The sequence below is a fragment of the Corvus kubaryi genome, unplaced genomic scaffold, assembly GCF_017639235.1.
Source record: "Corvus kubaryi isolate FWS band 111438036 unplaced genomic scaffold, C.kubaryi_AGA036_p1.0 37353, whole genome shotgun sequence".
Lineage (NCBI taxonomy): Eukaryota > Metazoa > Chordata > Aves > Passeriformes > Corvidae > Corvus > Corvus kubaryi.
Window position 1 is genome coordinate 2,890,183 of NW_024581115.1, and position 25,557 is coordinate 2,915,739.

A 25,557-nucleotide genomic window follows, 5' to 3' on the forward strand; every position below is an offset into this window, starting at 1 on the left:
GGGCACCCACAGCCGCATACCGGGCCGCTCAGCGCAGTTTATTGTCGCACGGGCACCCGCAGCCGCCGTCGCCGCGCCCAAGCCCCGCCGCGCCCCGCCCCGAGAGCGGCGCCCAGCAGCGGGCGGGGGGCGGCGGCGGGACGGGGCCGAGGGGGAGCAGCCGAGGGAGCGCGAACCGCACAGGGTGGGAGGACCCCCAGCTTCCACCCCGGCCCCGCGCTGCCCCAGATCCCCGCAGGCGCCGGGGCAAAGCCCCGCCACGCCGGGGGTCCATCCCGTGCACCCGCCCGGCCCGGTGAGCGCAGCCCCCGCACGACAGCCCTTCGTAAGGGCTCCGCCATGGCCCCTCACAGGGGAAGGGAGTTCCCTCCTGCCCGTCAAGCAGCGGGGCTCATGCTGGCTGCCCCCCAGCCAGCCCCACCGTGGCCCCCCACAGCGGCCCTCGCAGGGAAAGGGGTCCCCTGTTGCCCATCAAGCACGGGGGCTCATGCTGGCTGCCCCCCATAGTGGGCACGGGGAGGGGCTGGATGGGGGGCACCCTCCCGTGCAGTTTAGCAAACCCCCAAGTCTTAGTGGAAGGAAAGATTGGGGGGGATTGTAACAGCTGGGGAGAGGGTGAGAGTCCACATGTCCAGAGGGTTCAGAGGAAGGGGTTGAGCCCCCCGGGCGCGGACGGCGGGGCCGGGGGGCCGCTCAGCGGCAGTAAAGGCTGCGGCAAGGTGCTGGGGAGTTCGGGAAAGGTGCCAGCCTGAGGAAAGGCACTGGCGGAGGCAGGGAGAGCAGCAGTGGCAGCGGGGACGCTGCTGAGGGGCAGCGGCAGGGACGCGCTGTAGGTCATGGAGTTGGCGGGGTGGCCGGTGGGCAAGCCGGGCACTGGCGAGCTGGTCCGCATCTGATTCAGGGTCGGCTTGGGCTGCTCGGAGAGGCTGAAGGGGTTGGTGGGGGACGGCGTGCTCAGACCTGGCAAGGAGAGGACGCGACACGTCAGGGCAGCCAGGCCACCCCCAGCCCTTCTCCTCCTCCTCCTCCTCCTCCCCTGCCCAGCACCTGCCCAGCCCAGGGAAGCCCCTGGCCAGCAGCCCTGCAGCACCTACCCGAGAGAAAGGGGTTGCGGGTCTTGGAGGCCGGAGTAGGTGCGACCAGGGAGTCCAGGTTGACCAGGGAGGAGGCAGCGGGGCCGAGGAAGGCCTCAGGGGTTTTACAGTCCTTCCGCTCCTTGCTGGATTCAGGCAGGGAGTCAGCCAGGTTGGCGAGGTCGAAGCTCTTTGCCCCATCCTGCCTGGTGCTGGGGAACAGGTCACCAAAGGGGTCGGGCTCTGGGATGGAGGGAGGGGAGATGAGACACATGAGCCAGCCAGGAGGCACCAAGGGTGACAGCATCCTCCCTTGTCACTGCACAGGGTGCCTGGCAACACACCCCAGGTCACAGTGTGATGTGGTGGGGCTGAGCCTGCAGCATGGCCTGCCCATGTATCCCCCAAGCCACCAAGAGACACAGCAGAGCTGGGGACACGGGTACACGCAGAAACCAGGGCTGCTCCCTCAGCTGCGGGGCAGACTGAGGCCACGGCACATGCCCATGGAAACAAGCTTTGGCCATGCCAGCAAGCAGCTACACACACCCTGGCCAGCCCTAGAACTGCCTCCCTGCCACAGGCAGGGACAGGTCACCGTCCCCACCTGCCCACTCCCAGCTCTTACCCACGGGGCTGCTGGACTTGGCCGAGGAGGGCGGCTGCGAGGGCTCCTGCTCCGGCGGCTCGGGCGGCTTTGCAAACGGGTCGAAAGCGTTCCCCCCTGGAGCTGGGGGGAAGAGGGGACACTCAAGGAGGGGAGCAAGCGAGGAGGTGGGAGGCAGGAGACAGAAGGGCAGGAGAGAGGCAGGGGTGGCTGCCTGCAAGGAGACAGAGAAGAGGGGGTGCAGTGCAGGGCATGGGGTTGGGGGCCAGGAATGTGCACTGAGGAAGGTTCAGATGAGCCAGATCATGGGATCATTGCAGACCAAGACACCCCTACTGCTCTCAGCCATTGCCCCACACGAAGCAGATCCTTTTCCCAGCCCCAGCAGCAACAGGTGGAGGGGACAGGTCTGCAGGAATGCTTTAGCAACCAGCACTGGCCCCCAGACCAGGTTCTGCAACCCTCACCAGGGACCAAAACTGGGGGCAGCACATGCAGGACCTGCATGGGGATGGAGGGAACACCAAGGAGGAACTGAGAGTGACACTGAGCTTTGAAACAACAGGCTGCTCCCACAACTGTTTCCCCATCTGCAACGTGGCACCTGCAACTAGCAACGGTCCTGTCTGGTCCTGGCAGGGTGTACAGGGGTCATTTGGGGTGAGCAAACAGGTATCACTAACGGGACACAGCATCACCCCGCTGTTGGAGGCCTGTGGGGCTGCCATCCGCTCCCATGGGACATCTCTATTAACTGTCGTGTTAATTAAAGCAGCCTATTCTGTACAGAGATAAAGCCTAGAAGTTCCTTGAAGTCTTCAGGATGCTGAGGGGTGAGCAGAGGTCCTGCTGATGGTCAGGAGGGTGGGGAAGGGGTGTTTGGGGAGCTGGTGGAAGGAGGAGGGGGGGAGAACCCAGAAATGCCCACTTGCAGGAGGGTAGTGATGGTCAAGGCTGTCCTCAATCCTCAGCAAAGCCAAAAGGTCCATCGAGCCTCTTACCAGGGGGCGGAGGCTGCTCAGGCACAGCAGCCCAAGGGTCGGGAGCTGGTGTAGAACCGGAGCCCTGGGGGGCTGGGGGGGATGCTGTCCCCCAGGGGTCTGCAGGAGGGAAGCCAGAAGACACGGGCACCTTCCCCCAGGGGTCAGAGGCTGCAGTGGTGCTGGGGGGAAAGTCCCAGGGCCCAGCAGAAGTTTGCTGGGATGAGGCGCTCGCCTGGGAGAGGGGCTCCCCACCAGGGTCTGGGACTGGCACCCAGGGATCCGCTGCACCGGTCCAGGCAGACGCCACCGGCTCCACTTTGGGTTTCATATCTGGAAAAAAAAGGGAAACTGTGGGAGAGGGGAACAATGCAGAGCACAGAGGAATGCTGAGTGGTGGGGATGTGGCCAGGGGACCATGGCTTCCATCAGTACCACCTGGTAGAGTAACAGAGTGGGCAGCAGAGGGAGGAGAAAACAGAGGTCCTCACTGTTGAGCTCCTGGGGATTGAGGAGAAACAGAGGCAAGGGACAGCTTTCTGCCACTGTCCCAAATTTTGGCAGCCTGCAAGTTGTCCTCACCTGGCATATCCCACGGGTCAGCAGACGTGTGGCTGGAGGGGGCTGGTGCCGGCCCGAATATATCTGCCAGCTCCAGAATAGAGGACTGCAGACAGAAAGGGAATAAAGAGTTAAGAGGAGCCTGTGGCAGACCTGCAGGATCACCCCTGTATGGCCACTCTGCCTCCAGTGCTGTACCTGGCTTTTCTTCATCTTATCTTCTTCTTGCTCTTCGTCCCTCCCTGGGGCGGTCTCCTCCACGGGTCTCTGCTGCAGGGAGTTCTCCCCTTGCCAAGTCCTCACTTCCTGTGGGGACAAAGGGTGAGGCCTGTGAGCTCAGCAACCCTGCAGCCAGCACCTTCTCCAGGAGACACACCCAGCACAGGAGCTGCCACCGCATCCCCGAAGTCCCAGCATCCGAGCAGACAGCTCCTCCAGGGCCGGATCCCCCGGGAGAGCACTCAGCAGACAGCCCGGAGCAGCGAAAGCAAAGCGGGCACCGGAGCAAGGTGATGTTTCGGGCTCCGGTGCCACAGAGAGAAGGCCAAGTGCAAGGAGAGCGGAGCGCCAGGACTGCGGGACACGGGTACCTTCTCGTGCTCCTCTTTGCTCAGCGCGAGCGCGAGCTGCAATTGCCTTTCTTCGTCTGTGCTGGAAAGTGGAGGAAGTGGCTTCTGGCAACAGAGGAAATTGGGTGACATTTCAGCTTGCCCTCAGCTCGCGGGACTCCTTGGAAGTTGTCCCTCTCCTTGCTACTGCCGTTCCTGCAGCCCCTTGCCTGCCTGCACAGCATCTGTGCCCATCCAGCTGGCCTTGCCTGCAGACCCCCAGCCCAGTGTCCCTGTGCTCCCTAACCAGCTCCTGCTCAGGTTCCCTGCAGCCCCTGCCCAGCTCCTTCCCCGATCCCATCACCTGCCACTGAATTAAGGCTGGGATTGACCCCAAATTAGGCAGCCAGCATATCCCCTGGGAGGCTTCTGGGGACCCTGATGCAATCAGTGAAGGAGAGGGGAAGAATTAGGCATCCCCTTGCCCTGGCGGCCTGCTGGGGAAGAGGGTTTGTGACACTGACCAGCCTCAGTTTGGGATTCCTGCCAGCCCCACACCTAGACTTGAGCGGACTGTGGGGAGAGGCTGTCCCTGTACCACCATGGTGGCCCTGATCACTCCCCCATGACACTTTTCCAGCAGTGTGGGGACTTACTGGGGCTGGGAGTGGGTACCCCCCTAGGGGTGTGCGTGTGTTGACAACCATACACGTGTGCACACACATGTGCAGCCCAGATGGACTCCAACAAACAGGCAACACTTTCCAGAGAGTGTTTCTACAGTGCAGCATGAGGAAGCTATAAATACTCCAATTCCAGGACAAAAATAGGGATATACACCCTGTTCTGCCTCCAAAAGAGCCTCCATCGGGCAGGGAAGACTGGCAGCAGCAAGCACCATCTCCAGAGCACATCCCCTGCCCTGGCAGGACTGAGCTCATGGTGCTGAGTGCCAGCTCCAGGGGATGCCCACTGGTCTGGGCATGCAGCTCCTTGGTCCCCATGTCCCTCTGACTTTGTGTACTGGCTGTAACCCACAGGCTTGTCCACGCCATGCCAGCTGGTTGCCAGTGAGCAAATAATCCATCCCTGGTGGAAAAGGGGCCAGCAGATAGGAGAGGGGACAGCCTGGGGTGGCTTCACACTGGGGACAGCAGCTCACTTACTTGATTCCTCCTGGGGCTATTTCCCAGTGCTCCTTCTAGCCCAGTTTGAAAGGACCAGACAGTGGGAGGGAGCACCTGCCTGCAGTGAGCCCCCAGTCCCAGGGATGCTGCTGGCCCTGCATCCACACAAACCACTGGGCAAGGCTTTGCCTCCTAAAACCTCTGTGGGTAGGCAAGAGAAAGGGGGGAGCTTAGACCAAAAGTCCTTGGCAGAAGAGGGCAGCCAGGTTGGGGGGTGGGGGTTGGGACAAATCCAGAAGACCCCCCACGTTCACCCTGGGGTCTGGGAGGCTGGACAGATCCCAGCCTGGTGCTGTCCTCTCTGAGAACAGGGAGCAGGGGCAGCCCATGCCTCCATCTGCCCGCTGGCGATTTTGGATGCCAGGCACAACGCGAGCAGCCTGGTGCAGTTGCAGGTACATGCACCAGCCTCAGGCAGCCCCCAAAATCCTGCCTCTTCCCAGGGAACTGACCCACTGTGTTCACAGATAAGGCAAGGCGCAGGGAGATGCCTCACACCCCAGGACAGGCAGGGCCACTCTACCTTCTCTGCCTCTTCCCGACTCATGGCAAGTGCCAGCTGCAGCTGCAGCTCCTCCTCTCCCGTCGTCTGGGGCCGTGCTTGCTCCAGGTCAGAGGCGAACCGTGGGGATGAGGATGATGCTGGTGATAAAAGAGGAAAAGGGGAAGGAGTGGCATCAGGACTGAGGTATTTTGGGGAGCACACCAGCAGTTTCCAGGCCTCCATCCCAATGCCCAGCCTCCCCAGGAGATGTAGCCGCACATTAGAGCTCCCTACCTTGAACAAGCCATGAGTTTAAGGCTGGAGGCACCACCAGCTGCCACTGCTGCTGGCATCCACCACTGGCCCAGCCAAATCTCTGCCCTATGCTGCAGGATGGGCTTCACCACCACCATCCCAAGAGGTGCAGAAGAATGACAGGCACCAAGCAGGTGCAAACCAAATGCAACACCTGCCTGCCCTGAGTGAGCCTGAGTGAGCCACCAGTAACACTCACAGTTGAATGAGGAGGGTGAGCCCCGTGCCCGGCCGTAATCTTCACCGTAGGGTGATGCCCGGCGGCCATAGGTGACCTGGTGACTGCCACTGCCCATGCCCTCCAGGGCCATGCGCTCCTTGGTCTGCAGTGCATGTGCCCGCTCCTGCTTCAGCCGCTCCTCGTCCTTCAGCAGCGCCATCACCTGCTTCACCTTCTCCCGGATGTTGATGCCCTGGTCCTTGCCGTCACGGTCCACATACTGGAAGTCCTTCAGCGTCTGGATGGTGTAGAGGTTCTCCCGGCACTGGTGGGTCACCTTCTCGGAGCCAGTTTTGATGAGGTAGTCCAGGAGGGTGAGGGCTTTGTAGACGTGACGCCAGTTCTTGCCGCTGTCGTTCAGCCGCCGCCAGATCATGCCCATGACCTCAGCGAAGGCCACCGTGTTGAAGGTGAGGTCGGCGATCTCTGACATCAGGGAGCTGGGAGGTCCCCAGGGATCATTGGAGGTGGCCTCCCGCACCTTGATCTCTGCCTCCGAGTAGTTGTGCACGATGTTCTTCACCTGCCGGCGCAGCGCCGAGGTCGTCATGGCTGTGTGGTGTCAGAGCCCTGCCGGAGGCAGGCGGGAACGGTGGAGAAGGGATGAGTGAGCACAGCCACAGCCTCACCGGCACCTGCAGCAGGGAACAGTGACACAGAGACCTCAGCATCACCCCAACCAGCGAGACCCCTCCCCAGAGCCCTCGGCTGGCACCAGGGACACTTCTCAAGGTGGATGTGACCATCACAGTGGCATCAGGTGCACCCTGCCGGGCTGCCACAGCTCACTAACCTGGACACACAGGATGTTCAAGGGGAAAAAATCTCGTAGCAAGTGATACCCAGCACTGCAGAACCACCACAAGTTTTGAGTCTGGATTCAGCAAAATTTAGAGATTTTACCCTGCACTTCTGCTTCTAAAAGTAACCATCTGAAAATGGCAGCTCCCTCCTCCAGATCACGTCTGCCTCAGCTCCACTGTCCTGGCAAAGCTGATTTCAGACCCTCCCGGCCCTTGTGCAGCCAGGAGTTCCCCTGTACCCCCAGATGCACCACCTGCAGCTGCACATAGCCCTGCTTGTCCCAGTTGTCAGCTCAAGGCTCTCAGTGCTGTCAAGGCTGTGTCGTGCAAACCCAAAGCCTCGTCATGAGTCAGAGCCTGTCGCGACTCACTGATGCTGGCAGATGCTTGGGTGGGTTTTCCCAGCAAATTCGGCAATTTTGCTCCTGCGAGAGGCTGGCGAAGTCAGGGTGCTAACAGCCAGCGCCAGGTCAGCCAGCAGGCTGGATATTGCAATGCCCCTTTCACCAAAACCCCGAGCTGTCTGAGACTCCTCTGTGCCCAGACGCAGGGCTTGGGCCACATGGGTTGGCATGGCCAGGAGTTGCCCTGGTACCTCCCCATGGGCAATGCCTGTCCTTGGGATGCGCTGCACCAACACAGATGTGGTGACGTGGAGCAGTCTGGACCTGTCTTCACGTGAGCCTATCACAACCCTTTGCCCTGCTCCATGCTGGCCCTAAATCCTCACCTTCTCCCCGCATGGTGAGAAGACACTGTTCATCCTCCTTTTGTCAGAGGGCCAAGCCAAGGGAGAGGCAGAGGCTGCCTGGAGCTGCCTTGCCCTTGGCAGGGCCACACCGCAGGGCTGGGGCGCTGAGCTGCTCCTAGAGCCCCCACTGTGGCCGTGACAAAACTCACGGGCAATTTCTCCTCCATCCAAGATAACACGTGTGAGCAGAGGAATATCTCCCCCACACAGCAGTCTGCAGACAGCGCTTATCAGTGTCCATCCCACCACCCACCTCGGGTGCCGGTACCTCCCCGGACCGCAGCTGCTGTGCCACATCCAGCCCTCTCCCAGCTCGGGACACCGCTCCATCCCACCGGAGCTGGGCCAGGGCCATGCTGACGTGCCCACGAGCCACGCAGGGCGCCCACCACGCTCCCACACAACCTGTGCGACCAGTCCAGCACCTCCTGCTCCCGTGGGCCAGCAGCCAGGCGCCCCACGGCTCCGCCAGCAACATCTCCCGTGAGTCAGAGAGGAGCCTGGCACCGCCACGCTCGCGGGCAGACGAAGTTTCTCTCGAGACGCTTCCCTGCACCGATTCCCTTTCGCAATGCAGCCCGTCAGCGTGGCCTTTGGATCCCGCCGGGAGAGCCCGTGGTGCAGACGGCCACGCCGCTGCCCGCCTGGCACGGAAACGCCTCCGGGACAAGGGCAGCAACACAGCAAAGTCCTCCAAGGACTTGGCTCCACGCTCTGCTTTCCACCAACACCCAGGTGGAGATAAAGTCACGTTCTCCAAAGGTACCACCAGCCTGGAAAGCACCAGCAAACACACTGGCAGTCCGAGGAGGAGGCAGGATGGTTCCTTCTGCCTCCAACAGGTTTCCTAGCTGGACAAACCCCAGGTCCGGTGACGGGCTCCCGGCATTGCTCATCCCGGCCAGAAACCTGACCCCAGCTGGACTTTGCCCACCATGAGATGGCCTGGGAAGTCTGAATGGAAAGAGATGGGAAGCATGGGCTAGGGCAGGGATGAGAGGAACGTAATCAGGGCTGGAGCTGCCAGCGGGGTTAAGAGCTGCGGGTTTACCAAACACAATATCATCCCCCCCCCCACCCCGTAATATAAAGGGAGTGAAACAGAAGCCGTGCGGGAGATAAGGCGGCAGCACCCAGCAGCTCATATGGAATTACTGCAGTGACCTTGACCAAGAGGTGGCCAGGTGGGAGAAGGACACGGCTGCGGAGCTAGGTCCCCATCGCCCGCGGCCCGGCGCGGGGGTTGCGGCGGCGACGCGGCGGCGGCGGGGAGGGGGGGGGGGGGACGGGGGGGGGCCGCGCGCGGGGGGGGGGGGGGGGCCGGGGGGGGGGGATTACAGCTCTATCCTTAATCAGGTGCAGGGCTGAGAGGAGCAGCGCCCGCCATGGGGGGAGCAGCAGGGAACGGCCCCCGCAGCGCTCTCGGCCGCGCCGCCGGCTCCTGCACCCGCCCGGCTCCCGCTCCCGCAGCCGCGGCGGGGCCCGAGCCCGGCCCGGGAGGCGTCACGGCACCGAGCTGCCCGCCGGGGCCCGGCATCCCCCGCAGCCCGCGATGCTCCGGCGCCCAGAACCTTCCTCCTCCTCCTCTTCCTCCTCCTCCTCCCCCTCCCTCCCTCCGCAGCCCGGTGCCAGGGGCGCGCAGCCCCGGTTACCTGCGCGGTGCTGCCGCCGGTGCCGCCGGTGAGCGCGGGCTGGAGGCGGCCGCAGCCGCCCGCTCCTGCTGCGCGCGGCCGAGTTGCCGGGCTGGCTGGGCAGGTCCTGGCGGCAGGTCCCGGCTTAACCCCTTCGGGGCCGCCCGGGCACCGGCAGAGGCGCTCAGCCCCCCCCGGTGCGGTGCGGCGCAGCGCGGTGCGGTACCGGCCGCGGGGGATGCGGCGCCGAGCCCCTGCCCCGCCGCATGCGGGAGGCGGGGATGCTGTAAATGCTCAGTCACTGCCCCTGCTCTGGCAGCCAGCCAGACGCTGCTCGCTGCTGCCTGCGCGCTTGTATTCCTTTTTTTTTTTTCCCCCTCCTCCCCCCCATTATTTTTAGATAGAAATCCACGTCCCCGAGCGCGGAAGAAGCTCCGAGGGATGTCAACCCTCCCCACCGCGGAGCTCCCTCGCTGCTACCCAAGGCCACGCTCGCAATTTGGGTTCTTTAAATTTTTTTTTTTTTTTTTTTTTTTTTTTTTCCTAGGATCTAAATTTGGAGCGGGTTCTTCCCCTGCTCTGAACAGCTCCCGGAGCCTGGCTGGGGGGAGAGAGGGAGGCATCAGATGACATGACAAAATAAGTCATGTCTCTCGATCATTTCAATGCCACCCCCTCTCTCCCGGCCTCTGCCTTCCATTTTAATCACTGACAGCCCTTCAAGTATTATGGATATATATAATCTTTTTAATATCATTGACATTTTCCCCGATGGAAAGCATCTCGGGGGTGCTGAGACATTCGGGGGGGGGGGGGGCTCGTGCCTTCCTGCCGCTGCTCCCGCCACACAAAGCACAGAGCTGAGATCCATCTTGCCCCAGGGTCCTGCCTTGGGTCTCAGGGGAGGCCATGTGCCTCTGGGGGCTTTGCAGATCTCAGCAGCCTGACATTCCCAACAGGCTCTGGCCATGCAGGCTGAACAAGCATCTAGTCCCACTCCCAGCCGCAGTGTGGGAAAAGAGCACATCCAGCATCCAAACCCTCTGCAGGTCAGCCCGGAGAACATCGCAGCTCGGGAAGTGGCAGGCATTCTTCATGGCAGCCCAAGCTCCAGGCTTTCCTCTTCCTCCACTCCCAGTGCTCCTGCTTCACTGTGTCAGATTGTGAGGCAGACAGCTTGCCTTTCTTCAGGCAGTGATTTTTTATAAGCAAACAGAACCTCTCCATGGGGAAAACACCCCAGGAGGTGTTTTTGGAGCTGTACAAATGTGGGTTTTCTTTGCTGGGTGGCCCAAAAGCCCTCAGTGGGAATGGGACCCAGCAAAGCACTGCTTGTCCTCAGCAGAGCCCGGCTGCTCACCCAGACCCCCTCTGCCATTGAGAAGCCTCTGGAAATGCACTGTAACGTCCTGCTTGCAGCATTTTCCTGCAATTCCCCCTCTTCCCATCCTCTCTGGTGGTGATGATGTCTTCAGGCCCCACTCACGTGATGGGTTGGGAATGCAACTCCCAAGGCCAGGAAGGTCGCTCACCTTGGTTATTTAGCAAACACAACACAAATTATTAACACTAATACAAATAATGCCCACCTTTGGGAGAGGAGAAGGAATAATTTCCTTGCCGGGCTGTAAGGACTCAGCCTTACAGGGCTGACAGACTTGAGGGTCTCTGTGCTAAGGACAGAGCCCACATCTCACTGTAAGTGGCCTGTAAATGAGAGGTATATGTTTCTAAAGCTGCTCTGTGGAAGCCAGCTCTAATACCACTGCAGTTCCCGCCGTGTTACTTCCACAGATCAATGCAAAAAGGGAAAAAAAAAAAAAAGCAGCTGGCTCAGAAAAAGCTGCAGCAGCCAGCCAGCAGAGTATCACAGTTGTTGGCCCAGCACATCCCTTCCTGCATGCTGCTTGTACCTTGTCCCCTGAGGACACCCTTGTCCAAGGCTGGAAGAGGCACTGGCAATATTTATGACAAAAAAATTTATGACAAGAAATTAGACTATTCACAGGTTTGTTCTCCTTTGCAGAACTCCTATGCCACCCACCCGCTCTCTGCCACCAGGGAAGATGCCAGCACAGGACATTCTTCCATTGTACGTGACTGATGTAAAACTTGGATCTACCTGGTGGTGTATTAACAGATTTTCCTGTGGGTAGATGAACACATGGAGCCTGGTTTCAATAGGCTGGACTGAAGATATGGATCCATGGAGACATGGATAGGCTTTGCCATCCTTTACGGTAAAGCTCCAAAGGAAAGGATCCCTGCCTCTGAGACAATCACGTTGCCTCTAGAACGTGCAGACTCCCTCTCTCCTAGAAACAGATGGCTTGAGCAGTTTGAGTTGGGCAGATTCACAAGCTGATAATCATCTCCAGGGAGGCAGGAGCTATTGTCAGAGCCTGTGAGACACACCCCAACTTCAGGCCTTTTTCCTGCTAATTCTCAAAATGTTGCTGAAATTCTCACTCCAGGAATGCTGAGCAGAGACATTCCCTTTGTGGGTCTGTGCCCACTAAGCCAGAGGAGCCTCCTGCTGCTACAGATGCCAAAATGCTTCCCCACAACCCACTAAGAGAAAACATCTCAAAACACGAGGGGCCTCACCTGGCCAGTGAAAAAAACCAAGCTGTTCTTTGCCATGGTACTGCTGGGAGCCAAGAGGAGGAATAGATCCTCTCCCCAGGGACAGCACAGGAGAGGCAATGAGAAAGCAGAAGACGCCAATTCAGCAGAAGGAGCAGCCATTTCACGCTCCATGGGCAGCTCCAAGCCGTGTGCCAGCCCAGGGACAGGGGCACGTGCCCGAGGGACACACCTAGAGCCACTGAACTCACGGCTGAGCGCTGCTCAGCACGGACAGGCATCTGCTGCCTAAGAGCTCCAGTGGGATCACCATCCCCAGTTAATGATCTGCTCTGATGTCATTGCTCTACAGGGCCAAAGCCTTGCTGGGGAATGCTGTCCAGCTGCTTTAGCAGGAAGGTGGCACTTCCTGACACCAGGCCAAGACAGACCCCACACACAGCTCACTCTGCCCTGGGAACCTGCTGCAAGTGAAGTCCAACGTGCCACGCTCAGGCGTGGGATGCCTCCACAAAAAGCCCCATTCCAGCAGTGATGCACACAGATGGAAAATGGTGATGAGCCCAGACACACAGGCAGATGGACAGACAGGAGGGGTGGCTCTTACACAAGGCCTTACCATGGCTCACAACTTTTATAGCACAAATTTTACTCATTTAATTCAAGAGTGATTAGTCTTGGCAGGAAGCATGTAAAACCTGGCTCAGAATGGGGCATGGGTACCTGGAGCTCAATGGAAAGAGATGGCAAGATCAGCACAAAAAGGAAATTTGTAAGTGCAAAACCAGGCAGGGTGGCACACCCCTTGGGACAGTGCTTTTAGTGGGATCCAGAATGCCTCAGAGAAGCCTCCTATCAGCAAGTCCCAAGGGGAGACTAGACAAGCAGCCAAAAATATGATAAAAACCAGGATGGATTTGTCTACTGTCCTGGTACCAGTGTTCATGAGTACAAGGAACACCCTGCTCACTCACCTGCTAGCCAAGCACAATCAAGACACAAAGAACATACCTCATGTCGACTGGCACTTTTAAATTCTCCTTTAGCAGAAATACCAGTATTTTCCAGCCTTAACGTTTCCTGAGGTGGTGATATTTCTTGCCTTGTCTCTTCTTGGCAAGCATCATCTGTAGCAGTAACAGATGATCTAGCAATAGTCTCACATCATAGTGTGTCAGAAAAGAGGCAGCCCAGTATTTGTAATCACTGAATCACTTCAGAAAGAAGAATCTCCACTCCATCTGTGTAAACATGGTTATTTATTTTTTTTAAAGGAAGTCTATTTCTACATACAAAGGGCTTCACTCTCCCACTTCAGAGCATGTTACTGCTTTAGATCCTCAAATAAAGATACCATTTCACTCACCATTGAATCCAGAAGCCTGTAAACCTGCAGAAATTCAGAGAAGACAGTTGAGTGAAAATACATGAAGAAGTCCTGGGGCTGAGACTGACAGAGATGGTTTCTGAGGTACATTTTCATATGGGCACACACACAACCACACAGAAGTGGCAGCCTGCTGCTAACAGAGCTCTAGTAATAACTTCCCTGGCTATGAAGTGTGTTTAACATTATCTGAGGCACAATTAATTCAGCTGATCCCTCCAGAGTCTGCAAGCAATGCCAAAGACATCCCAGATACAAGTCCCGCATGTGGCTATGTGATGGCTGGATTTCTGCTAACAGATTCCAGGCTGAAACAAATTAATTTGGATTTCACACTTACCTTGCTGCAGCACAAGGGACATGTGTCTGCCAGTTTTCTGAGTTTAACAAAATGCTTACCTCTCTCCCTGAGCCTCAGTGTGCTTTACAAGAAAACAACAAAACCAAGACAATGACACAAGCTTTGGTCAGACTCACTTCAATGTAGAGCTTTTCCTGGTATTTTTGAAGTGAAATAGAGTCCACCTTCTCCTGAGCAGGTTCTGCCTCATCTGTAGGTGCAGCTCCCTCTCCCACCTTCTGCTTCTCATCTCTTCCTTTGACAGACTTTTCTCCCCCTTTTATGTCCTGCACTGAAATGGAAGATACTCGCTTCTCATCTTTTGTTTTCAGCTTTCTGCTGCTCGAATGATCCTAATCAAGGACAGACCAAGGAAAAAAGGGACATAGGTCAGGACACTGCTCAGACTGCTGCAAGATGCACCTCCCAGCAGCAGCACCTCTTTCACTGGGTTGGAAATCAGCTTCAGCTCAGGATATGCAACCTCAGGATGGATCCCACTGTCCCCAGCACTCAGGGTTCACCAAGCATCCCAGCACCTACCGATTTCCCTGATGACCCTCTACTTTTTTTGCCTTCTTTTTCCTTTTTCTCTTCTCTTTTAGTGGCTGTTTTGTCTTCCTTTCCTCCTTTTTTTGCTCCTCCTTGCTCTACTTCCTCTACAAAAGAGAGGACTTCAATTAACCAAAAGCATCCACACATCCAGAAAGTCCAGCCCACTGCACTAGCACAGTGGGAGTGTGTTACTTTTGCAGTGTATTTTCCTCTTTTTATTAATCTGAGCTGTACTGCACTGAAAAACAATACCTTGAAGAGTTCTTTGTTTAAATAAGGAATGAAGAGGTCTCACTGAGGCAGTGTTTGCTGGGTCAGTCCGTGGCTACACCTAGTTGAATTAAAAGGCTTTTTGTGGGGGTGTTTTTTTACTGATGCCAAACCACAGATCCCAATTAGTATTGTAACAGTCACAAAACCTGCCAGTTTTTCCCTGATGCTTTTTCTTCAGGGAGACATGCTGAAATTGACATTTCAGTTCAAATTCATCATGTTTTCTGTATTTCCAACAGCCCACAGAAAGCAGTTGCTGTGCTAAAACCACCATTTACCTGTTTCCTCTGGAACAGCTTCTACATAGGTGTCCTTCTTAATCAAACCAAGCAGGGATCTCAGCCTCAGAGAGTGACTCACCAGGTCATCAACTGCTCCACGCCACAGCTGGAGGCTGAGAAAAGGATCAGGATCAGAAGGGAGACAGTGCAGCAGCTGCCACCTTGTCTGAGCCTGTGCCCAGAAATGAAGGCACCTTATAGCTGACAGCTGCCCTGTGCAACTAAACCAACAAAACAGCACCCACTGTCTAAATATCTGTGCAGGGGGATGCTAAATTGCTTTCCTCACGTTAGATCCCTCCGAGATCTCAGTGGTTTGCAAATCAACAGGCTCCCAGGAACCCATAAATATTACTGTGAAACTAGGTCTGCTCTTCAACATGACACACGTTGGTAAATCAGCATCAACCTGCTCTGTGTTTACCAAGAGGAACCTGCATCATTCCAATTTAGAAGCGACTCAAAGCTGTTGAAATGTTTACAGTCTGAAAGCCTGAGCAAAGAACAGAGAGACTGTATGAGGGAGGAGACAGTTATCTGAGTAAAAGGGTACAGAAAATACCCAAAGGTTTCATAAATACAGACTGGAATAATCTTGCCAGAAATAATCTTGTACACTCTCCAAAATTACATGCATTTAATATTCTAAACTTATCTCCAGGAAAAAAAAAAAAAAAGGCATTTGGGTCCTAGACAGCTGCTACAATTAAGCTATAAAAAACCAGAGTGTAAAGATGACTTCTAGACCTCGTATAATTATGTGCACTCTGAATCACAACACTTGCAACAGAGCTCGCTGAGGCTGTTGATCCCACAATGTTTTCACAAGCTTCTCCTTGCAAAGGTAACCCACCAGAGTGGATACAGAAGGTCTGACTGAGTTGGTTTCTGTTCAACACACAGCTGCAGAGCTGCCTTATTGAGCTGGGCCAGTGCTTCTTCCCGCTGCTCCTCCCCAGGGATTGACATTATAGCCTGTGAGGGAAAACACACAGGGGCTGTGGAGTACTTCTCAGTCTTCATTCCCAGTCCCTGAGCTCAAAGGAGCAGCCCACAGCTCTCTTCCTGGACACCAGTCTGAAACCAGGCTGCACTGGGCACTTACACACCCAGATGTGGCTTCCTACACAGCTGGGATATGGCCAAGGTACCCAAGATCTGGGGAGCAATCCCAGATTCTCCCATCAGACTGATATTAAGCCCCTTTGCAACTTCAGGTGCCCTGGGGAAGAGGGATTCTATCAAGCTAGAAGGCTCCCTAGTAAAGCTTAGTTATAAAAACAGCAGAGAGATTTCCAAGAGAGCACAATAGAAAAACCACTGACAGAATCCAATGCACTCTTGCTTTAATCTAGGGAGGTCTGTACTTTATCCACAGCCTGTCATGAGCGCCCTCTTAGTTCTCTGATGAATAGAAAGGACTCTCCAAGGAGAGGAGCCCTTGGGGGAGCCCCAGGAAGCTGTAAACCCAGCCTGCCCCCCACATTCAGTCCTGGGATGACAAAGCTAACAGGGGAAGAGCTTAAAATATCTATTATATTGTGTGGTTCTCTTTTCTTCTTCACACAACAGCCCACAAAGTCTCTCTTGGGAATCTCTTTACAAGAGCGCTGAGGGTGTGGTCAGCAGAGCCAACAGACATCGTAAATCTCTCAAACTCCCAGCACACTGGCAGCAGCCCTTTGGGTGGGCTCACACTGGGGCAGGCTGGGCTGTTTGCAGGGAAATTAACACACCATCAGCTTGTCACAGCACCAGTGGGAACAGAGGTGACCACCTGTTTAAAGTCCTCGAGGGAAAGATTCCATCCTGAAGAACCTGCTTCTTCCTCCTCAATGCTCTTTTCCCTTGAAGCCTCCTCTAATGTGTACTTCCCACCTGGGAGCTCCGTGGTGCTGCTCTGGGCAGAGGGAGTGCTCTCCAGGTACTCTGTATCCCCTGCAGTGCTCCTCTGGTCCAAGGGCACGTCCTCCTCCAAGACTGAAGGCACAGTGAGGTGCTGTCTCCATAGTTCATGCAGCTGCTTTACCACTTGATGCTGATAATGCAACTGTGGTAACAGGGGAAAAAGTAAACATGAGCTGCACCTTCCTTCTTCAAATCCAGCTCTTAAAGCTCCAGAATCCCAGGGATGCAACAGCCCCATGAGTCTGCCCTCCCCTCTCACTTCAGTTGTGCAGCCCATCCAATAGCAAACATCACCTTGGGATTTTTCTTGTGGAACAGCTCTTCCTCTGTGACACAGGCATCCACAGGAGATGGGGTGCACTCGGGGGTCCGAATTCGGTGAAGAAGTTCATTCAGGCTGTCTTTCACTATAGCAGCACGTTCTCGAGCAGCCAGCTCACTCTGAGGCACCACAACAACAACACCACATGTGAGTCCCCATTCCATATGCAAGCACACAAATTCAGTCCCACTTGTAACCACACTATTCATTATACAGAATTACAAGGACATGAACAACTGCAAACCCCATTGAGCAGAGCAAGACTTCCAACAGCTTTTCAAATGAACCCTACAAATCCTCCCCCAAACTACACTTTTCAAACCACAGTGTAATTTTCAATTTATACCTTAACTGCTATCATAGTGTACAGCAGTCAATCCCCTTCTCGCTAAGTAACTAATGAAATTAATTACCAATAGAAATTTCATTCTTTAAGTGTGAACACTTTAGGAGACACAGTCATGTCTTTAGTAACAACATTACAACAGACTGCAGAGTTCCTCATGTTATTTAGTAAACCTGCTCAAGTATGTGCAGATGTTCTGTAAATCTCACTCTCAGCAGCAATTGCACAACAATAAAAATACCATGTTGTCCGCTCCCACCCTTATCCTCTATTTGCATATAAAGTTCAAAGCTCAGTTACCCAGTTACATGCTTGGTTACCTCCACTTTCTCTCTGAAGTCAGCCAATTTATCCTCATACACTGCAATTCCCCAAAGGGTCACCTGAAGCAGAGCTCCTCCTAATAACAGAGGATGTGTCCTAAATTCCCAGGGCTCACTGAAAATGCCTGGTCTCTCTGACTTGAAAGTAAAGGAAAAACTTCGAGTTTCTCCAGGCAAGATTACACCTGAAATAAGAGAGGAAATGCATTGGTCTGCAAGAAGCCACCTGGTTAACCTGACCCTTTTCCAACACCATCCCAAGTGTCCTTATCTCTCTAGGAAACTCTTTCTCCATACTTTAGCTGGTTATCACACTTCATCCAGCTATTGTTCTCCTTCCAGACTTACTCCCAGTCCCTATGTTCCTGAACTGGTGTTATTCCCACTGCACTCTCCTACAGCAAGCTCAGTTTTCTCTCCAGAAGATTATGCCCCGTTTGCCATCAGAAAATGATTCACTTCTCAATGTTCCACCCATTTACACAAAGAGCAGGAGCAACCTTCTTTCCTTTAAGTTCCAGGAGAGGGATCTGCCTTGCACAGCTCTTTTAGGGTGAGTCAGCTCTGACACCCAGGCTGGCTTCCTCAGGAGAAATCACCCAGCAGTGCTTTGCCATTAGTCAGACTCCACATGCCAGGTAACTCCCAAATTCCTGCTCTCTGCTTGAGGTACAAAGGTCTTGGAGACCAGCAGGTCTCATACCTGGTCTGGTATCAAAGTAAAAACAGGGTATCCTCCTCCCCTTGGAGGGGATCTGCTGGGGAAGCCTCATCCAGTTGTACCAAATGGCAGCTTTGCCATCATTGGTCACTGTCAGGAAGCTTTCAGCCTTCTCACTGGTCAGAGTCTCAAAGGTGAGCCGGGCAGCAATGCCAATTTCCTTCTACAAGGAAGAAGAAAAGGATAACAATTTCTGCTCTATCTGGCAGGATTTATTCTGCATGAAGTCATAGCTCAAATGAAGGGCTGAGCCTTGGTAGGAGAACTTGTAAGGCAGGTCCAAAGCAGTGGCCATCATACAGAGAAAGCCTGGGAATCTGACCCTCACACCACAACCAGAGCCCTTCTGTTCCTAGATCTCTCTGGAGCAAACATAGGGACACTCTCTTACGTTCAGAATAATTCTGTGACTTTGGAGTGACACTCATTGTACAACTGTGACTTGGGAACTCAAATAGGCTTAGCTTGACTAAACAATTAAAATCTCACAATTACCCTGCAAGTAGTGATGCCCTTGATCCAACGAGCAGGCTCGCCACAGAAAACTAAAGATGGAACCCTTTCAGCTTCTGGAACCACAATGAAGGAGTCACCTAAGGGGTCACTGGTAAAGAAAACAAAAGCCAGCATTTTGATGGAGTGAAATCCACTTCCAGAGAGGGGAGAACCAGGGGTGATTTACAAGGCCCTGTAAGGAATAATCCAAATTAATGTTTTCTCACACAGTAATCTTTTTAGGGACAGAGCCCTGCAGGTGAACCCACTGAGCTACATGTCACTGGCAAGGAGGACAGGACAGCCAGAGTATTAAAGAATGAGACTTGTCTGAGGCACGAGTGAAAAAGGACAAGAGGCCCTCAGGTTGTGTCTGTTACAGATGGACAGGACAGGGAAAACCAGGAAATTAATGATGGAAGGCTACAAAAAGACAACCAAATGGAGGTAATTGAGAGTAGAATCCCACCCTGCCTGATGTAAGCTCTGGAGCCACACAGAGCCAAGACTGGAGGAAGAGCCTCAACAACACTTTTCTCTGATTCTTGCTCCTCAGACACAAGGCCCCAAGGCACAAAGGCTCCTAAATCTGGTGATTATAATATAAGAATATGCCTCTTATTGTGTCCCAGTGGAGACTCCATTCTAGATAAGAGCAGCTAAGGATACCCTCCCAGACTGGTGGTGTACACCCAAAATTCTTTCTTTAGCAACAAAGTAAAACTTACAGGTTCTCAATCTCTTCAGAATGGGTGGTATGTCGAAAAGCCTCAGCTGAGACAGATGTGAAAGGCTGCCCTTTGCCAATCACCTCCAGTCCTTCCAGATCCTGGACATACACAAAAATGACCAACTCACAAAGTTGCTCTTTAATATAGCAAGGACATTAAAACACTAGACAAATGCACCAACTCAGTCAAGTAAAGTGAAGTTGTGATATCTTGCTCCTACAATGCTTTTTAGAGGTATCCAAAGAATGCTCAAGGGACATGGGAAAGAACCAATTCTGAGATTCCCAAGAATCCTAGATGATTGCATTCCCCACTACCAATGATGCATGGAGAAAGTCTCCTTCACACGTTTCTCATCCTCAGAGACAGGTTTCAAAGACAAAAAAGTGAGGTTTGTTCTGTTTTTAGGAGGAGGAGCCACCTGCCTTCAGGAGATTATTTCAGAGTGTGTCTTCACATGGGTAAAGATCTCTTCCCTCTGCCCCAAGGCACTAAATCAAAGTCCTGCACCAGTACTTGGCAGGTTTTTTCTTTTCCTAGGTCCTGGCAGGGTTTGGGGTCCTTTTCTGAGGCTCCTAGACTACTCCATGCAACACTTCAGGAGGTCAGACAACTCTTTCATAGGTGTGGCCCTTTGGAAATGTGGGAACTTTCAGGAAAAGCACTGTGGGACCAAGTTTTAGTTTCCTCATGCTTTTTTCACGTCCAGCTCTTGGCAATTTAGTTACTGTACAGCACTTGACAAGAGACACAAAGAATGTCCTTGCTCCTCTGGTCTTACCGGCTTACAGAAGCCCAGCTCCTCTAGGATAGATTTTAGCTCCTGCCGCCGATGTTTCAGGAACAGACTCTTATCCCAGTTTAGGTGGCAAGGAATCTTCTTTGGAGGCTTCAGACCTGTGGAAACACCCATATAAGAGCTCACTCTCTACATACCCACATGCCTATCAAATTTCATTTTCTGCCAAACTTTGGCCTCGTGGTGTTTTAAAGAGGAGGCTCAGCAGGGAAGGATCTGCTCCCTTCACACTTGTGCCCCCTTTCTTTGGGATCTCCTCTATGCAGTGTTCCCTTACCTGTTTCCCTCTGGACAGTGCGGGGTTTCCCCACATGAGTGAGTGGCTCTGGGTGCCCACATTCCGTCCGGGTCAGGGTCAGAGTCAGCCCGGTGAGTTCATCCCCAATTTGCTCAGGAAGGCTCCAGAACTCGCTTCCCACTCGGTATCCCTAGGGTGGGAAACAAGGCTCCCGCTGACACAGAGTCGTGCAGCTACCTGCTATTTTCACAGGCACTTGAAGCTAAAAAGAAGAGGTCTAACCCTGCCTATATGAGCATTTTTAAAGTCTAGGAATTATCCCTTCCTGCAGAGCAAGCCAAAATTTCAATCAGGCTGCTGTCAAAGACAAAAGGACTTTCTTCTATCCAGTGCATGTGAAGGTTGAATGATATTAAAATAAAGCCTCACACAAATGCAAGTTCTTTGATAGTGCTATAAATATACAAAAGGATTTTAACACAATACTCCCATAACCCTCATGCCTTACCCTGCCTTTTCTCCATGGCAATCACTAAAATCCAATCCGAAGCTATCAGATCTTTCTGCCCCTGGAACAGCAACTGTGACACATTCCCATGCCACTTCCCAAGGCACAAGAGTCTTTGGTAAGAATCAAGAAATGCCACTTGCTCATCACCACTTTCCCCTGACTGGTATGGATAGCCCAGTTCAGGTTTTTTTTTCATGTCCCTGAAAGCTCTGCTCACACACCAGGCTGAGGGACTCAGAGTAGCTTTGATAAACATCTCCTGACAGCACTTCAGAGGGTTGCTCAGAACAGTGTCTGTGCTGTTTCGAAAGAGCAGCACAATCAGGACACACAGGAAGTGGGGCTCTCACCTTTCCAGGAAACAGGGCAGGGAGACTCCGGTCAATGAGGTCACGTTCTTCCTGGATTTGCCTGTAATTGTCTGACACATTCATCAGCAATTCATTCTCTGGCTTGTGAAGAATTTCTGTAAATAAGAAACGTCACATCATCGGTGCTGCACTTCTGGGCACACCTTTGCCACTGTTACCATTCAGCTGTAACCCACTTACACTGTTCCCTGCCAAATCACTGTCCTCTCCCCAAGCAGAGCCACCAGCTCACCTTCCCACCACATCCAGAGCCAACAGCACGAGCAGTGTGGGAGCTCTGAGTGATGTCTTAGGTTTTAACTTTCATATTTTCACATCCTGTGCTGCCCAGTGGGTAACTCTGAGTTTCTTGTAGCCTGTTAATTTCTGCTCTCTCGTGCCAGGCCGACATAACAAAGCCTCTCCAGGCCTGCTCTTCAAGGACATCCAGACCATCCTAGGCCCAAAAAGTATAAACCAAAAGGCCTCTAAGGGTGGCAAGCTGAGAGAAATTACATCATTAACCTGAAGCTTTAATTGGAGAATTAACCTTGATATGCAAATGAACCAAACCTATAAAAGTGTGAAGAACTCGTGACCTGTTGTCCATCTTGGGGTCCATCTGGGCAGTGGCCTCTGGCTCCCCAGGGGTACCTTTGAAGGCCTTTCAAATAAATACCTGCCTTATTCCCTTACTCCTGTCTAGTCTCTGTTCCTAGGAGGCCTCTTAAGGCATCATGAGAACATGGAATTAGACTGCAATAGCAATAGGATTATCCCTGATGGGCAATGACCACTGCGGGTTGGTGTGGGGACATCAAACTTTTCAACCTGCACACAGAATTTCATAGAATGAGACCTCCTTAGCTTTTCTCACCTCCTAGGTGCTTCTCCTGCTTTTTCCTCATTGCCATATGATGGCTCCAGTTCTGGAAAGCTTTGTGCTCTGCTAGTTGGGCCTGATGTGCCTTTTCTTTCTTCTCTCCTCCATGCTCCTCTTTTAAAGCTGCTGCAGTAACATCTGGACAAGGAACCTTAATAGCATCTGCTAGCTGATGAGGAATGGAACATTAAATGAACCTCACCATGCACACCAAAACTGGAATGGGAGGGGGGGAGAGAGAAGAATTCTTCAGATTGACAGCACTTTTACACCAGCACTCTGAGAGGAAGGAAACCAGGGCAGTAGGGACACACTCAGATACAACAGAAGTATTTATCTGACTAGTGAGACTCCAGCAATGGCATTGCTGCAGCACCAGCTCTTCCCTGACACCATCAGCAGGGCACAGAGGGAAGAGGAAGCCTGTGTAATTGTTCCTTCCATGACCTGGTCCTGCACACAGGACTCCAAAACCTGCTGGTGCAGTTTCTCCAAAGGCAAACCCTCCCCCAGAGTGTGACAAGGCTGGGAAAACCACACCTCAGGCCTGGCCTGCTCCTGATAGGTGCTGGAAAACATCGAAAGGTACTGCAGGCACCACACTCCACCTCTGGAAAAGTGCCACGCAGCAGCATTTTCCTAACTCTATAAACCAACCTGAGTGTTTTCTCTGGCCAAGGCTTCAATCTTTAGCTCCTGGAGACTTCCCAAAATGTGATGAGGGAGGATCTCTTCACAGTCATCATCAAACTGTCTTGGTCCTACAACACACATATAAAAATACCCAACCCCAGAGCCAGGTCAGTGAAGTTTGATTTAGCAAAACCAAAACCCAGAGGTAAGGTGTGAATTTGAACCCTACCAGGAAAAGCCAGTGGTTCCCTGGGTGCCTTGGGGGAAACAGAATGTGCTACGAGATGTGCCACCTCCTTGGGTTGGTATTTTCGGATGAGGTTGCTCTTCCTAACTGGAATTCTCCCAGCATCACGGGAAAGGCGTGGAGCATGGAACTTCAGGAAATAAAACAGTCACAGTGCAGTTAGGTACACACTGACTCACCTTCATTCCAGCTGATCCTTTTAGGATATGCACAGCAGTCACATCAGCACAGTTCCTGTAAGGGTCCTGAGAGTCCTGGGTAGGGACTTTTCACACAGACATGTAATGACAGGACAAGGGAGGAATGGATTCAAACTAGAAGAGTAGGTTTAGCTCAGATATTAGGAAAGATTCTTCTCTGTGAGGGTGGTGAGGCCCTGGCACAGGGTGCCCAGAGAAGCTGTGGCCACCCCATCCCTGGAAGTGTCCAAGGCCAGGCTGGACGGGGCTTGGAGCAACCTCTGATAGTGAAAGATGTCCCTGCCCATGGCAGGGGGGTGGAAATAGATGAGTTTTAAGGTCCTTTCCAAGCCAAATCTTCTATGATTCTTCCCCTACAAGACACCACACACAGCTGTGCAGATACCAACTCAGTTACTGTCTCACTCCTCCGGGCCCTGGTTGCAGGGGCATGAAAGGAGAGTTTTAAATCACTTTCCCAAGAGATTTCTGCTGCTGCGTCACTGAAATGCTTCCACTCACACACTGTGACCTGAGTTTTGGAACAAAAGCCAAGAGAGCTACTAAACAACTTACAGGTCTTACTAGATCAGAAAGCTGAAGATGTAATTTTGAAGAAGCAAATTAGTTATCCTTACATTTGAAAGGACTGTATAGGGACTTCTAATCCTTTACTTTTAGCAATTGAACCTGATGAGCTGACATTTTATCATGATAAAAAGCAGGACAGATAAAATGGAATGAGAAATCAGCTGCAAGAGTGATTTTTGGCTTAAGTAAATAGGCAGTACCCTCTGTTAAACACACAAAAGGAGTGTGTCAGTTAAGGCAGCTGTTTCTACCAGTAAAAATACTCATACATACTTTCTCCAGGTCTTCCACCCTTATTTCAAATGCCTGGATGTCCTCTCCTTGCAGAGCATATGGAACAGGCTCGGGCTCAGGCTCTTCTGCAATTGTTGAACAGGGCCGTTCAAAAGTCTTTTGCTTCTTGCCTAAAAGACAGATGAAGAGACTTCTTCAGTCTCCCAAGGAAGCACCATATTCCTTTCAGCCTGGTTAATGATTTCCAGCTGAACTATGTTTGGGGATTATTTCTCTTTAAGGTTGCACAGAACAATTAAATTTAGCATCTCTTGTAATTGAAAAAATCAACTTCCGAGAAGCTGCAAAAACCAAAGTGGGTCAAGTAGGAGTGAATTGTCTCACACTTTATTCTAGATGAGAGACAACGGGTAAAATAAATGCAAATAAATACAGATCCCTGCAGGTGGAACACATTCCTGGGAAGCTTCCAGCTCCAGCTGCAAGCACACAGATTCCCTGCGCTCACCCAGCACGACTCGGATAACACAGCACCGGATTTCAGCAGCTGTTCAGGGGCAGAACAGCTCCGAAACAGCCAAACCGGGCAGAGCCGGGTGCGCGGCAGCTCCGCCGGCACCGGCGGGCCGGGCCAAGCTCAGGGGATCCCACCAGGGGCTGTTCCCCCTTAACCTGCGCGTCCCTCCCGCTGGGACCGGCTCCTTTTCAAAAAAAGTTATCACAATAATGACAGGAGGTCACTGGCCGGGGAAGGGGCTGGCTCCGGCCGCTCCAACCGCGGCCCCGCCGAGGCTGCAGGCCCGGCCGCCGCTGCCCAGACGCGCCCTTCTCCGGGCCGTACCAGCGGGAGTCCAGCTCCGGGACCGACTCCCCCGCCGCGACGCCATGTCCCGGCCACCGGCACCGCCTCGGGCACCGGGCGGGCACCGAGCGGCCTCCAAACGGGCACCCGGCGGGCACCGGGCGGGCACCGAGCGGCCTCCAAACGGGCACCCGGCGGGCACCGGGCGGGCACCGAGCGGCCTCCGGGGCACCGAGCGGCCTCCGGGGCACCGCCCCCTGCTGGGGCTCCGCGGAACCGCTCCGCCGGGCGGGGCGCGCCGCGCGCATGCGCAGCCCCCGGCACGCATGCGCCATGGACACACAGGAAGGCACCGGGGCGCCGAGACAGCCGGGACACCGAGGACCCTGGGGCTGCGGGACACCGGGACACCGGGGACGTGGGACACTGGGCGACTAGGGACACCAGGGTGCCGGGACACTGGGATCCAGGACACCGCGTGGCAGCGGGATACCCGGACACAGCGGGATACTGGGGCGCCGGGACTCCGGGATACCCGGACACCAGGGACACTGGGGACATTGGAACACCGGGGCTCCGGGGACAGCAGGGACACCAGGATCCTGGGCGACTAGGAACACCAGGGCGCCGGGATACAGGGACCTACCCTGCAGTAACACCTC

General features: G+C 53.9%; 3 protein-coding genes and 1 long non-coding RNA gene across 8 annotated transcripts in view; 1 reads left to right on the top strand and 3 right to left on the bottom strand.

Moving 5' to 3' along the window:
- The window catches only part of SPATA20 (spermatogenesis associated 20), a 12,400-nt gene extending 12,318 nt beyond the window's left edge, over window positions 1–82 (bottom strand). Inside the window, exon 1 of the mRNA XM_042032453.1 lies at window positions 26–82. The gene's annotated coding sequence lies outside the window, so the exon portion shown is untranslated. The remainder of the gene's footprint in view (window positions 1–25) is intronic.
- The window catches only part of EPN3 (epsin 3), a 9,506-nt gene extending 33 nt beyond the window's left edge, over window positions 1–9,473 (bottom strand). The window contains exons 1-10 of one of the 3 annotated variants that reach the window (XM_042032454.1): window positions 9,182–9,467; window positions 5,955–6,610; window positions 5,480–5,598; window positions 3,812–3,895; window positions 3,420–3,527; window positions 3,243–3,327; window positions 2,682–2,993; window positions 1,702–1,803; window positions 1,095–1,316; window positions 1–960 (exon numbers count right to left, since the gene is read on the bottom strand). The exon at window positions 1–960 is cut by the window's left edge and continues 33 nt beyond it. In XM_042032454.1, coding sequence (XP_041888388.1) covers window positions 641–960; window positions 1,095–1,316; window positions 1,702–1,803; window positions 2,682–2,993; window positions 3,243–3,327; window positions 3,420–3,527; window positions 3,812–3,895; window positions 5,480–5,598; window positions 5,955–6,525 — 1,923 coding nt within the window. In that variant the 5' untranslated portion in view covers window positions 6,526–6,610; window positions 9,182–9,467 and the 3' untranslated portion in view covers window positions 1–640. Of the gene's footprint in view, window positions 961–1,094; window positions 1,317–1,701; window positions 1,804–2,681; window positions 2,994–3,242; window positions 3,328–3,419; window positions 3,528–3,811; window positions 3,896–5,479; window positions 5,599–5,954; window positions 6,611–9,181 lie in introns of all 3 variants that reach the window. The other 2 variants (XM_042032457.1, XM_042032456.1) reach the window with 2 other exon arrangements.
- LOC121666647 lies at window positions 8,562–13,111 on the top strand. The gene is made up of 2 exons (XR_006016729.1): window positions 8,562–8,713; window positions 11,187–13,111. It is a non-coding gene; the product is annotated as an uncharacterized LOC121666647 (long non-coding RNA).
- On the bottom strand, window positions 12,987–25,557 carry LOC121666640 (MYCBP associated protein). Of its 3 annotated transcripts, XM_042032449.1 has the most exons (19): window positions 24,935–25,557; window positions 24,133–24,263; window positions 23,072–23,219; window positions 22,867–22,970; window positions 22,204–22,378; window positions 21,327–21,442; window positions 20,505–20,655; window positions 20,210–20,325; window positions 19,426–19,526; window positions 18,698–18,806; window positions 18,185–18,365; window positions 17,479–17,666; window positions 16,785–16,931; window positions 16,360–16,632; window positions 15,436–15,557; window positions 14,580–14,695; window positions 14,017–14,132; window positions 13,611–13,826; window positions 12,987–13,136 (listed from the first exon to the last, which is right to left on the bottom strand). In XM_042032449.1, exons 1-19 carry the CDS (start codon window positions 25,221–25,223, stop codon window positions 13,071–13,073), a joined length of 2,865 nt encoding a protein of 954 aa, XP_041888383.1. In that variant the 5' UTR covers window positions 25,224–25,557; the 3' UTR covers window positions 12,987–13,070. The 3 variants fall into 3 exon arrangements, 2 of the variants coding, with proteins under 2 accessions (XP_041888383.1, XP_041888384.1); XM_042032450.1 differs by having other exon boundaries at window positions 12,987–13,826; XR_006016727.1 differs by lacking the exons at window positions 12,987–13,136; window positions 13,611–13,826 and adding an exon at window positions 14,281–14,359 and having other exon boundaries at window positions 14,066–14,132.